General features: G+C 43.1%; 1 protein-coding gene across 2 annotated transcripts in view; it reads right to left on the reverse strand.

The window, feature by feature from the left end:
• The window catches only part of ap3b2 (adaptor related protein complex 3 subunit beta 2), a gene marked incomplete at both ends in the record, with an annotated part of 47,705 nt that extends 36,795 nt beyond the window's left edge, over positions 1–10,910 (reverse strand). The window contains one exon of one of the 2 annotated variants that reach the window (XM_080475368.1): positions 10,259–10,910. In XM_080475368.1, the coding sequence (XP_080331494.1) occupies positions 10,259–10,551 (293 nt within the window). The remainder of the gene's footprint in view (positions 1–10,258) is intronic. The other variant, XM_080475367.1, reaches the window with a different exon arrangement.
• Positions 10,911–18,759: the final 7,849 nt, after the last annotated feature.

Consider the following 18,759-nt stretch of genomic DNA (forward strand, 5'->3'; position numbering starts at 1 on the left):
TGGGCCACCAGTGGGTGCTGTTTGTTCTGTAATGAATCCACACGTGTGTGTGGCAAACAATACGCGATAAACATTAACTACACAGACGTTCCTATAGACAGACGACTAAATTGAATTGTTATTACGGTGACTTTCAACTATATAACTACCAAGTCCTAGGAGAATATCTAACACTGGAGGAAACGTTGTTGTTATGGTCCATCTACTTCTGCATGTGCAGAAGAACTACGGTATTTACTTCAGCCGTACTGCGCGTGCACAGTAAGCAGGGTTCCAGACAACTTGCGTTTTTCTCCGTCTACACGGAGACGGGACCAGAATGTTTCCAGAAAGTTGTGTTTTCACCCGTTTATGCAACAGAGTCGGAGCGTTTTCAAAAAGTTCCCCTTTGGGAGCTGTTTTCAAAAAGTTTCATTTCCAGTGGCTCCGAGCGCTGTTGTCGTGGAAACGAACGCCCAAAACGCAACGAATAATTTCACTTGAAAACGTTGTGTAAAAGGGGCGTAAAAGAAGGAGAGTATTATAAGTCCTGGAGCTAAAAAAAATAAAAAATAAAAAAGATATATGCACGAGAACAATAATGAAGTACAATTATTAGAGGTTTATTTGGAATATAATGTCCTTGATGTTCAATAGATATTTTAACAGTTTAACTCTCTTTTGTGATCACGGTGCTTTCTTGTTTGATTTTCTTTCTTTCTTTCTTAATTTTTTTTCCCTTTTATATGTTTTTTATTTTGTACACTGATTTCAACCATTGTGATGTTTATTATTCCATTGACTCGTAGTTTCCTCTCTCTTTAGGTTTAGGAAATTTAGGACAAAATGATGGAGGGACTCACTGCTCATATTGTGGTCCAGGATTTTCCATGATTGGATGAATTGGGGTTTCTTGCTTTTAATCATTAGTCTGTACAGTAAAATACATAAGGCACATTGCGATGCCTTAAGGACGGCATATTTATTACTTTACGTTGTTCATTCCACTTTATTCAAGTGCTTTCAACAACTACATTTAACTTTTACACTCAAACATCATCACGGTGCAGTTAAATAATTTACTGTACAGATCAAACTACTAATGAATTACTTGGTTTGTTCTGACCATGATTGCAATTTAAATCTAATCAATTAAAAATGTTTTTTTTCGTACAGGTCTTTAATCATCAAACATTAGCAAAATAAAATCTTCATATCTTCTCTTGTTCGCTTCATCTTTGAGTCAATATCATTATATCCAAATAAAATATTTGTAAATCTGCAAATAGTTCACGTCTGTGGTGACACACACACACACACACACACACACACACACACACACACACACACACACACACACACACACACACACACACACACACACACGATAAGTATCTCCAGTCAAGCCGGATTCATATCAAAAGAGATGTGTCACTGTAAATTCTACTTCATCATAGCGACGATACTGTCACCAGTATTTCAGTGTTTGATGTTTCCCAATCTTTCACGTAACTCCTTTCCACAAGCTCACAGGCTAGTATAACCCTGTTAACGTGTAAGTGTTGAGCCTCATTCATCCATCATCCCCGACAGAGACGATGAGACTACGCATGTGAGAAACCAGATCCTTGTCTGGGTGGATTTAAGCCGACATCTCCACCCTGCAGCAATACAAACACACATCAACAGCACTGACAACACCGTCTCTGCCAAAGCTGCAAACGGCGGCTACGCTGGGATCTCTGCGGCTGCCAAGATAAACACGGAGGACCGACTGAATGGAGAAACGTTGATCAATGACGAGGCGTAAGCAAACGCAATTAAGAAAGAAAGTAAAAAAAAAAAAAAACAATACTGTATCCCTTCAGGGTGAATAGAAGTCAATACATTTCTTTGGAAATATATTTTTTATAATATGTTATATTTTTATGTAAATAGCTCCATGTTAGGCACAAAGTGTCTCCTCTGTGGTTGGAATTAGAACATCAAAGTGACTCAATATACCATCTTGTGGTACAAATTAGTATTACAAGTTGGTATTACATCGTGCTAACTTAGGGCGCATTGACACCAGAGTCGAAGATCCGAACCAGAGTTCACTTCAGGGACTTTCTGGGAAAGTCTGCTTTGTTTGGGCATATGTGAACTCTCATCCAGATCAAAAAAGTGCCCTCTGGTCCACTTGAAAACGTGGGTCTTGGTTCCCGGTCAATGTGAACACGTCAGGGACAAGCAGCGGACTTTCCAGCGGACAGAGCAAGAGGACGTGAAGTAGTGCATTTTGGGGAGTACACAAAGGAAGGTAACAGCGCAAATCAGAAGGAGCAGACACCGAAAAAAATAAATGTTGTTGTGGAGATGTGGAGTAGTTGAGGAAGAAGTAGTGCAAAAGGCACTGATTAATTTATGGTCTGTACACTATATATCGCGGGTGTTTGTGGCTACCCATATCCACTTTCGGTCCGGATCAATGAGCCGGATTTCTTCTTTGTCATGATTTATTTCCTCACAATAGCGCCCCCAAATGAGCAGCTGTTGTAATTGCGTGATGCTGTCCAGATGTATCTGATCTGAGTCCCAGACTATCCTGGTGTGAAAACACCCTTAATTACAATCCACCAATACAAAAACATAAACCAAGAAATCCATTAATGTTCACGTCAATAAATGAGTAATTCAACAAAATTATATCATCAAAATAGGAAGAATTTGAGAGATAAATTCAAACACTACAAAATAAATCCCTTTGAATGTTGAGATGTTGAATTAATCGTAAGAAATTATTTAACACATCACTTCGATGAGACGCTGAGTGTTTTTAAGCTGGATCAATATGGTGGTTAAAAACCACATCGAGCCCAGGAGCTTAAGAATAATCCAGTGTTTCCTCGGCCCTGATCCGAGGTCGACTCTCCTCCTGCAGGATTCAGGTTTGATCCCAGTTCTACTACACCTGACTCAAAGAGGTTTCCCACGAGCACCATGGCAACACATTCATTTGAATCAGGTGTGTAGAAATAATCAGACTTGTGAAATAGCAAGGTGGTATGTAGAGTATTTCAAACAGGGAGTTTTTCTGGTGTCGCTGGGAGGTGTTGGGGATAAAGGGTGGGGTCTGAGTGTGGCAGTGGGCGGGGCTGATAGCAGCACATTTCACCTCGTCAACTAGTTTCCAAGGCAACAGCGGATGCAAGGAAATTAAGTTAAATGATTTCCTGCCTTCCTGCAGAGCTTTTGTTTGCCATTGTCATTCTTTTCTGACAATGTTTTCACATGGGACCGAAGGTCTGTGGTGAAGGAACACAGCGACTGACTCACAGGACTTCAAGTCTCTGCAGAATGGAGGACCGTGACTGTGCAATACGCTGGTAAAGGTTTGACTTGTCGTAGATCGCACACACAAAAAAATCAGGCAGTTAGTCATACAAAAATAAAGAAAAGTAAAGTGATTTGTACTGATGAGTGACAAAAATTGGTGATCTTTAGTAATTTGTCATCAGATGTAAACATTTTCAGCCAACTGAAACCTAGACAGATTAAAGATGCAAGCAGCGTTGAACGGGTCCTCGCACACCCACGCACGCCCACGCACGACCACGCACGGCGGAATGTGTCACATGTTGAGGTTTTGTGCACGTCTCACCCACTTCCTGTTACCAGCAGGTGGCACTGTGACCGATCGATGGAACCGTCTTCAGGCTGTGATCAGATGTGATCTCTCATTCAACGTGTAAACTTTCTGCCAGAACGGAGCGTGTACATGTCACTTCCTGTTTCAAGCAGGTGGCGCTATGCCCGATTGTTTTAACCGTCATTGTGGGCAACACTTATTCTACCCTTTGAGAGAAGACACAAACACTCCGAAACTACAAGAACTAATACTGAAACACACATCGTACCCCCAAGCACCCCCACCAACAATCCCTTAGTTCTACTTTTCTGTATTTATTTTCATATATTCTTGATTTTCATTCAGTTTGGCACTGTGGACCTACGGTGGCCCAGAAGGGCCAACAACACAACACACCAACAAAAGCCACAACGCAACAACAAAGAGTCGCAACACAACAACAAAAGACTGCTGCGTCCTTCCGTTGTGGCATTTTGTTGTTGTGTTGTGGCTCTTTGTTGTTGTGTTGCGGCTTTTGTTGTGTTGTGGCTTTCGTTGGTGTGTTGTGGCTTATGTTGTTGTGTTGTGGCTTATGTTGTTGTGTTGTGGCTCTTGCTGTTGTGTTCCGGCTTTTGTTGTTGTGTTGTGGCTTATGTTGTTGTGTTGCGGCTCTTGCTGTTGTGTTCCGGCTTTTGTTGTTGTGTTGTGGCTCTTTGTTGTTGTGTTGCGGCTTTTGTTGTTGTGTTGCGACATTTGTTGTTGTTTTGTGGCTCTTTGTTGTTGTGTTGCGACTTTTGTTGTGTTGTGGCTTTCGTTGGTGTGTTGTGGCTTTCGTTGGTGTGTTGTGGCTTATGTTGTTGTGTTGCGGCTCTTGCTGTTGTGTTCCGGCTTTTGTTGTTGTGTTGTGGTTTATGTTGTTGTGTTGTATTGTTGGCCCTTCTGGGCCACCGTATGGACCACGTGAGGTAGATCATAGAAATAGAATGCATTGAAAACTAGGCTCTTTGTAAAGCCTTGTTCGAGATATGCATTCCCGCTTCAAAACCTAAAATTCATCAAAGGCCGTCAAATCAAAAAAAAAACTGACAGTGAGGATTATTTTTGGAACGCGAGCAGAAAACTGATGCCGGTTTTACAAATATGTGGCTGTGTATCAGAACCAATTATAAAATGAACTTCCAAAGATTGCGTGTGTAATTTGCCCAAAGCACTAAGGGCCCAGATGGGAGGATGAGGATCCCTATAATGCTGAGTTCTGGCTGAGAACGCCGCTCCCACCGCTTCATTATTTTCACTGTGAAATGGTGAGGATGGGTCGCAGCCCCTGGCCATGACTCCAGGAGTATGAGCATCTCTGTCAACATATTTTGGTTTAGTGCTGCATGAAAGATCGACTGCCTCCGATGTGCATTTCTGAAGCAGAAGAAACACAATAACACAGCAAACAGTGGCGACAAGACTATCAGCTCTGAGTTTGTGACAAAAAACGTGAAAACAAAAGCGCAGCTATGGTAGTGAGTCTGCAAAGCTGGAGTTATAGGTTTCAATGCTTCAAGATACTTGGCAGCACGCTAAAAACACTGCGACACTAAAATAAATTTGATTAATTTTGGGAAAATGTTTTAACAAGTTATGGGCGTTAATGCAAATGTTGATATACCTCACATGGTATGTTGAAAAGTGCTCTGAAGAAGGCTCTATAGCTACTGTGGGTCAAGAAGCTGTTAAAGTCGTTATGGTTCATCCTCGGGGAGCCCAGGAAGCGGTGACACCAGCACCGTGCTCACTCCGGAGGGGTCAAACAGTCCCTCACGATCAGATGATGTAAGTGTTGGACAGACATGCAGCGATAGCTCAAGCGTTGTGGTCTTACGTTGGAGGCCTTTTCCACTTGGTTGGTTCAGGTGAAGCACAGCCTTGCTGGAGAAAGGTCACGTAAGTATGGGAGACATCAAGATTCAACCTCTGGGAGCCACGAGTCAAATGAACATTATATTCAATGAATTATATGGAGTAATAATTAAATTGCGAGAAACATTGGGGAAAAACTGTCAAAATCTGTAAAATGATCGGATTAATCCTTTGGCGCGGTGTTTTGTGTCGTAGCAAGATGGTCCTTCATTTGAGTCTGGATTGGGCTGGGAGTGGTTTTTCCTGAGTGGAGTTTCTTTTTCCCCCGGTGTTTAATTTCAGTGGGTACCCCGGTTTACCCCCAGAATCCAAAGATATCTGTTTGAGGCCAATTGATTAGAAAATATCCTTCTATCACCCATCGGAAGCTGGGATCAACTCCAGCACCCTACGACCCCTATAGGGAGTTGTACAGTAAAGGAGGGATCTTCCATGAAATTCTTTACTGAATCCCTCTAGTGGATGTTGGACTATTTGAGTAGAAACTTAAACTAATGGAGAAACATTAAAAAAACTAAAATGACAGATGACAAAAGGATTCATTCTACGTGAACAATCACCCAGTGTTTTGTGTCCCTTTGTGAGTTTGGATGGCAAATATTTGGTAAATACATCGATTTCCTTCATAGAAAGGCAGATTATGATGAAATACATGAAGGGTCTGATCTACTAAAGGTTTATACAGATAGACGGGTGCGAACGTGACATCACGTCACTCACATGTGGAAACAATGAACGCCTACAGAATAACTCACACTATCAATTTGGCCCATCTGCCTTCATCAATAAGGAATCTGGTGTGTGTGTGTTCCAAATCATGATTATACTGGGAGGAATACGTTTGATATCTTCCTCCAACAAAAGGTCTACCGCCACATCATTCTAAAACCATTTCTATCATCAAACCGTCGAAATTCAAATGTAACCAGATCAAGGAGGGCAGGCCGCTCTGGAATCATTAGGATGAATCTTCTGGGAACCCAGACTGAAATGTTGACTCATCACACAGGATGAGAGAAAACTCTCCTAAGTAAACCGTTGTTTTCTAGAGCATTCGTTCCCTGGAAGCCATAGTTTTGGACCGTTACACATAATAACGACACAATGGAGGTCAAGAAACATTCGGACTCATCCCCCCCCGGGAACCGGAACGCTTCTAAATTGTGTGCCGATAAACTCAGTGGCTAAGATGGACCAATATTGTTTCCTCCTGCAGAGCTGCGACAGCAGCAGGGCTGTCAGTACAAAGCTTGATGTTTGAACGTTTGGACTATTTCTGCACTCATTTCTGAATAGACGTTCATAAACTGCACTCAACCTGTGAGTGATTCACATTTTCTTTCACGACAGGATTGCTTTCCTTACTTGGAAACTCTTTTATTTCTGTTCTCTCTCGAACTGTTACCAACAATCAGACTGACAAATTACTGATTTATGATCAACAGGCCAAGCTGATGAGTGAAATTCAAAGAAAATATTTTACACTTCACTTTATTGCTTCTGTTTTTTTTTCTTCCCCCACAGCGAGCGACGAGACGGCAGGAGAGCAAATGATTCATTTGTTTCACAGACCGCGTTAATTAACCACCCCGATCAGGACGTCTCATTAATAAAGTGACAGGGATTCACGTGACTTGTTTGATGACAAACAAGCCTTCAGAGGGTCTAATTAAAACCGGCCCTGAAAACATTCATTATGTTCGCCAAACATTCGACCTGTCACTGAGGACTTATCTGACGTCTGCAGCCACAGTCAGCGTGGTGGTGGTGGAGAGGACACACGGAGAAACTACCATTTTGTGCAGTCCTCTTCTGAACAAAGTCAGATTGTGATGGAAGCAGAATAGTTCTTAAAACACGAAAACAAAACAAGAGCTCCAGGCGAGGAGCAGCAGCAAGAAAAATCTGGAGCGGATCAGTTTGACCAACCTGATTTTTTGGGGTTTTGTGTGTCATTATTATTATTAAAAGATATTAAATAAATCAAATTTCTTCCTTTTTAGTGCTCACCACAGAAACTTGTTGTAACTTGGCACGGCAGCCATCGTTCAAACCCGGTTGCTCCATAATCTCCGAGTACGGAATTGACTGTCGTCGGGGTGGAATAACTTCCTTAAACTGAACTTTAATGCAAACATGTATGTTTGATACTTTGACAAAGTTACGTTAAAAGCGGTAAAGCTCTAAAAAAAAATGATTATATGGCTAAAGCAGAAAGAAAAAAAACAATCAGTCCAAACCTGAAATGACTAAAAATGACAAGAGATTCCTCACAACATTAAAACAGGATTTCTAAATGAGTTAAAATGGCTAAAACAGCTAAAATGGCTAGAAAAGAGCGAAATGAAAAATCCCCCAATTGGTTATAACTGGCAAAATAGTTGGAATAGATAAAAATAAATCTACTAAAAAAATAATAAAACAGGGTGGAAAGAATACAAAGATTCTAATGAAAAAAAAAACAAAAAAACCTGCTGAAATAGTTTTGAAACTTGATGAGCATGAGAAAGGACTTGTCTATAAATAGCAAAAATATCTAAATAATGTTACGAGCTGTGTTCTCTTTATTCCAAAGGTTTAACATCAATTGCCTTTTGTGGAATTTTGCCAAAACGTCATAATACTTGCAAGGCCCCATGATCTACTACAACCTCTGGGTATTAAAATCCATTTGTTGGGAGTGTGATGGATTTTCACAGAAACCCGAATTCTCTTCAAACGTAAAGCGTCATCTTGAGCACCAGCAGGTGAAAATGACCCGCCGACTGGCTCCTTCCCAGAGGACCTGCAGTAATTCTACACCGACCTGCGTTCTCTAATTTCCCTGGATTGTGTCCCGTCCTGCCAAACAGCGGATGAATTCACAAACAGCTCTGAATTATTTAACCCTCGGAGGTGCTCCGAGCGCACAGGCGGTCCAGTTACCTGGCACCGAAGCCAAGAGACCGGCGCCACCCTCCAGCCGGCGAAGGCCTCGGCAGAAGTGGGCCGGCCGTGCGGTGACTCGACTTCAGACACGTCGTCGGTTTGCCCCCCCCCCCCCCCTTCCACTGACGACGGAGCCAAATAACGCCAAAAGCAGAACATGTGAGAATGTATTTGCATGAATATCAGCGGCTGAGGAGTTGCTGCTTGCATTTCTAAGCAGCTGGTTAGTCTGTTTTACATAAGCCGTCTCTTTCTTGTTTTTTGTTTTTTTTTCCACGGAGGGAGCTGTAAAACTCGCCTCTGAAAACCCACCAGAACTGCACTCCGGCTCGCCTCTCATCTCGGAACATTAAAAGAGACGACTGCAGCTTGTAGCTATGACCCAATAAAATCCAGAAGTACGGTTATGCCTCTCTTGAAGTGAATCTATTCCTGAGCGGAGCTATATTTGTTTTGTGTAATGTTGGGAGGCTGTGCAGTGTAATTAATTAGATTTGCGTGGACAGTCTTTGCTTGATCCAGAGGGTCTACTTTCTCTCCTGGAACAAATGAGAGAAGCTGTAGACTAGGACACATTACAGCCATGCCTCATATAAAAAAGGTTTTCATTTAACAGAATAGCTTTTTTCTACCTTCACCAGACCTATTTCTTGTCTCTTGTTTGTACTACCATCTCAGAGGCGTTTGGCCTCTTAGTGGCGTTTGGCCTTTAAAAACCACATCAGGTGTTGCATTCTAGATGTTGGATATTTACAAACTACAAATGTCGCATGATGTTTTCTTTGAACCGTTATTTCCACAATGAAACGCTCTAAGGAATATGCAATTTGGTGATGAAAACCGAACCTTCTTCTTCTTCTTCTTCTTTTGGGTTTAACGGCAGTTTGCATCCATTAAGTTGCTTTAACGCCGCTTTTTCGACCCTGATCACTGTTTCCCTTCTTGAAAAACCAAACCCACCATAAAACTGCTGCAGAACTTGAATAAAATGTAAATCTCCCACGGCATTTTGTCATTGTGTCAGCAGTCCTAGAAGCTTAAGGTTAGTCACATTCACAGCAGCCATGTAAGCAGCTCAACCGTCCATTGGGAGTCCAAAGAAACACAAGCACGCGAGGCTAAAATCATAAGATATAAGGAAAAGTGCAATTTTAACATGATATCGATGGAAACAATGCTGCAAAAAGTAATGAAATGTCCAGAACACATGATTTCCATTTGCTTGTATGAGTCAGCATTCTGCTATTTTGGTAAATCTCCCCAAAAAGCTGAAATACCTTCTCAGCAAAGTGTTTCCATTCAAGCAACGGTCAATAAATTGAAATGAAGAATTTGATGCGTTTCTTTTTTTAACTTTACGCGTTGTAAGGTCCAGTATAGTAGATCCAGTAGTAGGGGATATATGAGACCTCTACTCCAGATAAACAGCAAATAATAAACCTCACAACAACAGTCCAGGGTATGTTTTGTTTGAATTAGGTTACAAACAGGAAGGCGAGTGCAAAAATAAGAGGATTGTGTGAACCCCTCTCCATCTCCAACACTCCTGATTATGGTAAATATAACATCATCAATATTTGTATTTGAGATGGAGGGTCTGTTCAAAACGTGGAGGAGAGCAAAACACATGTTGAGTGCAAATGTGGTTCTTTGTTGGCATGGTTTAGAGAATATTGGCTATAAATCTACTTTTAATTAGACGCAAGCTGATGCTCTCGTTGGCTCTCCGGGGCTCCGGATACTGACCGACACTGACTCTGATCAATTCAACTCATCTGGTTCCATTTAACAACCTGAGCAGCAGAGCAGAACCAGCCGGGATGACCCTACCGCAGCGGTTGAGTTTGGAAAGTGCCACCTCCACCACCTTCCTCCTGCAAGCCTCGATCCTCGTGCTCTCCTCCTCCTCCTCCTCCCCCTCCTCCACCACCACCTGTCCCTCCGGCTCGGAGGTGGCGCAGCTCGTCGGGCTGGAGGGCGTTGTACCATCCCTGCTGGGCGTTATCGGGGGTCAGCACGGGGCTCTTGTCCTCCTCCTGGCCCTGGACCTGACTCTGCACGGTCTTCACGATGTTCACGGCGTTCACCGGCAGCTGCAGCAGCAGCTTCTGCATGGTCGTCATGTCCACAACTTCAGCGACTCTCAACCTGTGGGATCCTGGAACGTTTTGCGGGTGGAGGGGGAGGAGGAGGGGTGGGTGGAGGTGGAGGGTTTCACTGGACGGCCGTTAATCACTTCTCCTCTTCAGACCGGCGGAATCAGCTTCTCCTGCTATTTCACGCCTTCCCTTCATACGTGGGTGAATCTCGCGGTCCTCTTCATGATCGCCGTGGAAAAGGTTGACATCCCCCTCGCTGCCCGAGCGCCGTAACCCCGATCCAGCGGCGCTGGATGTTCTGCGTTCTGCCTCTTTACCCTCCGCTGCCTCCTGGTCCTGCTGAGTCGGTGCGCATCCAGTGAGGCAGCAGGCTTCAGCCGCTCAGTAAATGGATGCTCGGCAGCGAGGAGGGGCGTGGATCCCTCCCCGCCTCCCCGCCTCCCCGCCTCCTCTCTCCTCCGGCGACTCCTCCCGCTGCTCGTGCGCTTCCCGTGGCTGCCGCACCAGCTCTCCCTCCGTCTCTCTCGCTCTCTCTCGACGAGGCGTAATTACATCCACGCTCTTTTTAACACTGGCACAGCCTCTCCCATCTTTTGCCACGTTAGCGCACCTTCCTCCTCCACCCCCCCCCCCCCCCCTCCCCTCACGCTTGTCATCTTTGCTCCGAGTCGTCACGTTAACGGAGAGAAATCTCTCTTCCACTCCGCCTCTTGTCACCCGGACCGATTCCCAGCCAACGATCCATCGTCGATCCTCCTTCAGCCCGTCTCGATCCTCGCGTTTAAAAACGGTTCCTTTCTTATTCATTTTTAATAATCCGCCTGGTGCCTTTTTATTTTCTTCTTCTTCTTCCCTCTCTTACGTGACTCAGCTTTATTGGCGGTGTCGTGATGAGGACGACTCTCTCTCTCTCTCTCTCGCTCTGATCGCAGCTCAGTCAACAATCGGTTGACATTTGCCAAAGACTAATGCGATTTTTCACCCGTCGATGTCATCAAGAGAAACATCCCTGGAGGGGTGGGGGGGGGGGGGGGGGGGTCGGCCACTTCTCCACAGAATCATACTGAAGGTGACAGACAGCGTCTAACCCAGAGGACCAAACCTTTACACCGAAGCGGCTCTTTGCAACTTCCCACCAAATAAAAGTCGCCCGGAGCCACAAAACATCTTTAATCTTCAAAAAGTTGCTGCATCGACCAACACTGTACCTCCTGTTGTATCAGGATGGTACACATACTTTGTTTTATCTTTTGATCCATAGAACCATTTCTTATAGAATCTGCCGTGTAGTTATTTTAGCAGGGTTTATTGTATTTGATGGATTGTATCTGATCTCACTCTATTAAACATCTTGTCTGCTTTTCTTTTGATCTTTTAAGGTAGTTTTAACTAGTTCAGCCATTTCAGCATTTTTAGCCATTGTCGCTACTTTATCCACTTTATCTTTCGCTATGCCTTCCATTTTTGCTGGTTTGACTCATCAACACATTTCAGTAGGGGGGTGGGGGGGGTGAGGATGGGGGGGGGGGGGGGTGGGGGTCGTTCTTTTTAAAACCTTTCTACTGGTTTTAACCATTTTAGCATTTTTATCTATTTTAGTTGTTGGAGCCGTTTTACCTTATTGGTGGATTTAGCTGTTTCGCTGTTTCTTAATGTCTTTTAGAACAGCTGTGACTCGTTTAGACATCTTGGTACTTTTTCCTTTTTACCTTTTTCTCACAGTCTTTGTTATTTTAACTGTTTGAGCTTTTTTTTTTTACAATTTTAAGCCAATTTATAGCAATTTCCTTTGTCAAAGCAGCCATCTTATATTTTTTTATATTTATCACCTTGAAATGTGAGATAGGAGTTCTTTCTTGAAAGTCATCCGGTGTAAACATTTTAAAATAAGATAAATATCTTTATTTTCATATGATTTTGTGAAAGCTTCGCGGAGCCACTACAGAGAGCAAGGAGTTGCAGACCCCAAACCTGATCTATTTCTGCATACAAAAGAACCACAAATAGAATAGGAAATCAAACTGTTGTTGCTTTAGAAACTAGTTTCAGTGCTTTAACAAACTGCAGCCTTAGATCGAGTTTTTGGTTTAAAGAGATATTGATTGAACAGCAGGAAGTAAAATATCACTGGCTGGGTTTATTAAAAAAAAAAAAAAAAAAAAGATCCGGCCTCCACAACTCACTTATGTGGACAACGAGAGACATTTGTTGTCCCTGTGAAGTTCCTGTATCTTGGTAAAAGTGTCTGAGTTGTTGTAAATTGCAGTGGAGGCACATCCTCCAAAGCGAGGAGTACAGTAACAGAGCATTTCAAAAGGAATTTAGAAAGACAGCCATGAATTACTGAAGTCGGGTATGTCCTGAAGTTAGGTCATTCACATTCCCTTCGTCTGGGGCAACAGCTTCAAAATACAATTACAGACAAAGGTGATAACTTCTTAAACAATCGAGCACTAGAATATCAAAGTATGTGTTGATTTGGGATTTTTTTAACTGGAATTCAAGATCCTCTTTGGTCTTTTGTTCAAACATTGCTGTGAAAGCTAAACAGGAAGAACCTTTATGAGCCTTCAAAGTAAAAGGAATGAGTGGCTATTCAAGGTGGCCCTATCTTTTGATGTTTTACTCCAACATGTGATAATCTAATGTCAACCTGGGCTCTCAGACCTCCTTGGTCGGGATTAATAGATCATATTTGTTTGTTTAAATCAGATTTATACAAGTTATAGAAAAAAAAAACACTGGTAAAGAGAATGGACCTCATGTTGGGAGGCACTCCTCTATAGAACCAAGACGTCTTACAACTAGACAATATGGAGAGGAGCAATATGTGGTAATAAATATAGATATGAGTTAAGACAGTTAAAAAACAAACAAAAAAAAAAAAAAAAGAAACGATAGGCCAGAAATGGTTTGCTTGAGTTTGCCATGGAGTGAGTGGATGGAGCGCTGAGTCACCACAAACGATTGAGGCGGATGTGTTGGTGGAGGAAGTTGTATCGGAGCGTTTCAAAAAACGATCGCAAGAATTATGAAGCAGTACCACCCAGAAAATATTTCATGTCAGTCTACATATAAAAGTCATGTTGGGCCGAGGAGCGAAAAATACGTTCCACCACTAACAAACACACCCAGGCCGTGACTCACTACTGCCACCGAATGTACAAAAAGGGAATTACTCACATGCTGCATAGTGTGAGTGGTGAAATGATTTTAAAAATGAGCAACATAGTTATGAGCTCTAAAGCCTGAATAAAAATGACACAAGGAAAACGCTAACAACCTTCATCCCGACAGAAACGGATGTGAAATGTAGGGACAGATGATTGAAATAAGAGAAATAAGAATCGTGTGACAACATGATGTAAAGACTGAGGCAAGATTCCCCATCGAATCCAATTCAAGCTAATGACTGAAGGGTGAGCGAGCAATGTGTTTGCATGCAAAACTGGATGATCCAGTTTATCTGAACTGATCCACTCCTGCAAACACGGACTGTACTGCACTGTACAATCAGCCATTAACAGAAAAAATAAAACAACTAGGGACCACAAATGGTGGCCTGGAACCTTTATGACAAAAAGGAAGACAAAAATGAGCACTAAAACGTATTTATTTATTTATTCATGTACTACTCACAGAAAGTTTGGGATTTGGGAAATTTCAGGATGAACCTCAACTTTTGAATGCACGTGTCAGACTGTTCAGTGTTCCAGTACATTTTGCAGAACTTGCTGTTCTCTATCGAGGAGCTCAATGGCAAAACTCACAACAGGTCTTCAATCCATGAATGGATTACTTCTCCTGATTCGATTAGAATTGGCATTTCAACAGTCGTCCTCACCATGCCGATCACATTTTTGACACGATGAGACCAAGAGAACATCTAACGACTGATCAGCGGCACCTCAACATTGGAGGCTTCAAACAGGAAGTTCTCAGACGGAAGAGTCCACCGAGCTCAGAGCGTCACAGCGCGTCATCAGCAGGTTGAACAGAGAGACTGGAAGAGTCAGAGAAACACATAAAAGCTGACGTCCTTGGTCCACATCCCACACGGATGACTTCATGATCAACAGCGTCCTGCAGAACCGCTGGATTGATGCCGCTCAACTCCAGACACCATTAAGGGAGGTGAGAGGCTCCATGTGTCAAGGAGGGTGCGTTGCATCAGACACTGTTGTCACCAGACAAGCCTTTAGTGGCTGTCGGTGTTGCAGTGTGAGCAGCAGTGTCTAGTCAATACAGGAATGAACTACACTTTGAGTGGTACAGAGACAAGCCCATACTACCTGAAGAGCATCATTACGTGGCCGTGTAGAGGCTCGTAACTGCTGTACCCCAGAACCTGAATGAACCTGAGAGTTTGATGCCTCAGCAGACAATAGGTCCACTTGTAAACAGCCACAGATGTTGTCAGTCTGTAGTTGATGTTCAAGGTTTCATGACAAGTTATTGAGATGTTGATTTTGTTTGTTACCAAACACATTTTTTTGTTTGTTTTTTTTCCAATAAACTGTTTCAAGTGAGGAAATCATCATTGCATTCTTCTACTTAAATGTGCTACTTTCATGATATAAAACCACTGGAGCATGAACGTTTGACATCTTCCCAAAATTTTAACCGAAAGCCAAACATCCCGAACTTTAGGTGAGTAGTGTAAATCAGCGGCTGCACTTCCTGAGAGTTCTCAAGAAGTACAACCTGGACTCCAACCTGCTGCTGACCTTCTACCGCTCATCTATTGAGAGCCTGCTGACTTACTGTATTACAGTATGGTACGGCAGCTGCACCGTTGCAGACAGGGAGAGGCTCCAGAGAGTGGTAAAGGCAGCACAGAGGATCATCGGCTGCTCTCTCCCCTCCCTGATGGACATTTACACCTCCCGCTGCCTCAGCAGAGCTACGAACATTATCAAGGACAGCTCCCACCCTGGCTCTGACCTGTTTGACCTGCTGCCCTGGGGAAGGCGCTACAGGGTCATGAGATCAAAAACAAACAGATTCAAAAACAGTTTTTTTCCCCAAAGCCATAACCACTGGGAACTCTCGTATGCACTGACTTTACAGATTACCCCATAATGTGCAATATAATTTTTATCGTTTTTTATTTATTTCCTGTAAATACACTGTGTACTGTTCACAGGACTGGACCGTGCACCTTACCCCCTACACCCCCCACCTTCCTTCTCGCACTATATTCTGCTCTTTTTAACTGCTGCACTGTCACTGGAGTTGTTTTTAATCTCACTGTACCTAGTACAAGTGACAATAAAAGGCATTCTATTCTATTCGATTCTAATTTAGTACTTCTCAAAGTGCGGGAGCATGAAAAATGATCTGTTATTTAAATTTGAAATGCTAAAAATTTATAAAACTATTCTTTGTTACAAACACTTTCCTCTGAAAACTAAAGTGCTTAGAAATTACACTACTTGTGATCTATAATGTGAGATTTTATTTTGGATTATTGAATGAATTCAGAAACGTGGACTCGTGATTTAGAAGGTAAGTTCTTTTTAATGAATTGTACTCAAATACATTTAGAATTCCATCTACGAGTAACACTTTCATACTAACCTCTGACCTTCACCGCCATCTACTGGAGCATGTGATGTATTACATGTGTCAGGATGAACGAGTAAAGAAAGTTTCATGTTTTTAGTTTTTCATTAATCCTTCAGTCGAATGAACAAACTGGACAGAAACTGTGCACATCTCAGATTATAAATCCTGCTCCGCGACAAGGATGAGACAGAAAATATTGCATCTTAGTGTTTCCACTTTACTCTAATACATGTATTTAAAAAGTTCTAGTTCGACAGGGTCGCAGGGGTTTTTAATAATATTGAAAAAAATGCTACAAAAGAAGAAAAACTAAAATATATATAAATATATGACGTATGAATTAATGGCAATGTGAAGAAAATAACAGTCTGTTGAAAATCAAATGTAAATAACTCATCTAAAAATAGCATAATAACAATATTAAATCACTTAATATTGTGAGTGTGTGTGTTTGTACTGTGAAGGACTGGGGATCTGTTCAGGGTGTATATTGAGTGTAAAATTAATAATTATAGCCAAAAGGATGTGGGTTGAAATCCATGGCCTGTTTGTGTGGAGTTTGCGTGTCAACCATTTGTCAGGTTAACCATGGAGCCTCCACCAGCTCCACTACTAACTGGAAAACGCAGGAGGGAACACATTTCTCCCGTTCTGGCTTCAATCTGCTTGCTGTCTGTGCACTTTAGAAATTTATTTTAGTCATTTTTGTTTGTTTGTACAACTGCTCCTGGAGCCACCGAGGTCCAAACAGAACCTCAAAGGGGACGGCAATTTATCTGTGGCTGCCCAGAAGTTATGGAGCGACTCACTGACATCAGACGAGCCCCTTCACTGTGCATTTATTGTTGCCTTTATATTGTTTTCATTGTATTTTTTTTATTGTTTACACTTTATATTTTTAGGTTTCTATGTCTGGGTATGTACAGCACTTTGGTCCAGCTGCAGTTGTTTTGAAGTGCTTTACAAATAAAGTTGAGCTGAATAACCATGAACCAGTTTGAGTGTGTGTGTGTGTGTGTGTGTGTGTGTGTGTGTGTGTGTGTGTGTGTGTGTGTGTGTGTGTGTGTGTGTGTGTGTGTGTGTGTGTGTGTGTGTGTGTGTGTGTGTGTCGCTGTCCAGCAGGGGTGGTGCTGAAAAGCCGGAGTCGAGGCCTGTCGTCCCCCTCTGAGAGGCCCGAACACAAGCGGGTGGAAACCCTCTGAAACCCCTTAAAACCCACCAGCACACCTAAAGTGGGGGGGTTGACACACACATACACACACACTGACACGCACAAACACAAACACACACACGACCGAAGGAGTAGGGAGGGGGGGGCACATCAGCCAGCAGAGGGCCGCGCGCTGAAGACAAATCACAGTCAGACATGACCGTCGGGCCTCTTCCAGTCCAGCACGGCCTGACAACAAACCGGCCTGGAGCTTTTCACACCGGATTTCTGACACTTTGATCGGCTCGTATCAGACAAACAACCGCACCTCCCCCGCCATAAGCTGCCCCGGCATCCCTCTCACCGCCACCACCATGACAAACAGACCGGAGCAGCAGCAGCAGCAGGAGGAAGAGGAGGAGGAGGAGGAGGGAGCTCCGTACCTTTTGTAATCGGAGGAGAAGATCCCCCCGCTCGCCGGGTCGTGCCCATACTCGGGCTCCCCCACGGAGGACGAGCCCCCCTTCTCGTCGTTGAACGCGGAGCTGGCGGACATGGCCGTGGCGGAGCAGCGATGGAGGTTCAGTGCAGCGGGCAGCGGGATATAAGGCTCTTAAAGGCGCCGCGCATCCCTGGAGGACCGGGAGGAGGAGGAGGGCGTCGTGATGACGACACCGTCACGTGACTTGATGCGCAGGTTGTCGTCCGGTGTCATGGCTCCCAGGCCATACCCTCCTGGGACTTTTAATTTTGTAGTTGTGTCATTAGTAATAAGAGTCCAACTTGGTCGCCTGTCCATACAGATGTCTGCGTAAACCCAATGTTTATCGCATGTTCATAGTGTACTGGCATAAAAGCTATAGACGTGTGGTTTCTTTACAAAAACAAACAACAGCACCCACTAGTGGACCAACATGCTGAATACATAGTTTTCAGTGTTTCTGCCATTTCTGTGTAAACAGACATTCTTTTCAAAACGTTGCCTTGTAAACACGAAACTTTTCTGAAACGAAAACACAAAAAACATGTGTTTTAAATTTGAAACATCTTGTAATTGGGGCCTCAATCCTCTTGATATTTGATTTAAGATGCCATGGCTCTGAATAAAAGAGATATGTTATTCATTTAATGATCATTTTACGTCAATGTTGAGTGCAAGAAAGAAAAGAAAGTACTTGCAAGCATGCTAAATGATACTTCAGTCAAACAACATGGAGGCTGGGAGACACCTTCAGGAATCCGTAGTGACGCCACCGCCGTTATTAGTCGCAGCCACTCCAGTGATGTCCAAAAAAAAGATCACATCCTTTGGAGAAAATGCAATAGTGTATAATGACAGAGTGCATTGATGTGCTTCAACAAAAAATATTAAAGGCTGAAAATGAAAATGTGATTGTGTTTGATCACAGTAACATCCATCCATACGTCCATCTTCTCTCCTGCTGAGATCACAGATGCTTCGTTGTGATTTATTACGCACTGTTGTTGCGTTTTTAGAGTGTGTTTAAATGACA

The sequence above is a fragment of the Lipophrys pholis genome, assembly GCF_963383615.2.
Source record: "Lipophrys pholis genome assembly, chromosome: 11".
Classification (NCBI taxonomy): Eukaryota; Metazoa; Chordata; class Actinopteri; order Blenniiformes; family Blenniidae; genus Lipophrys; species Lipophrys pholis.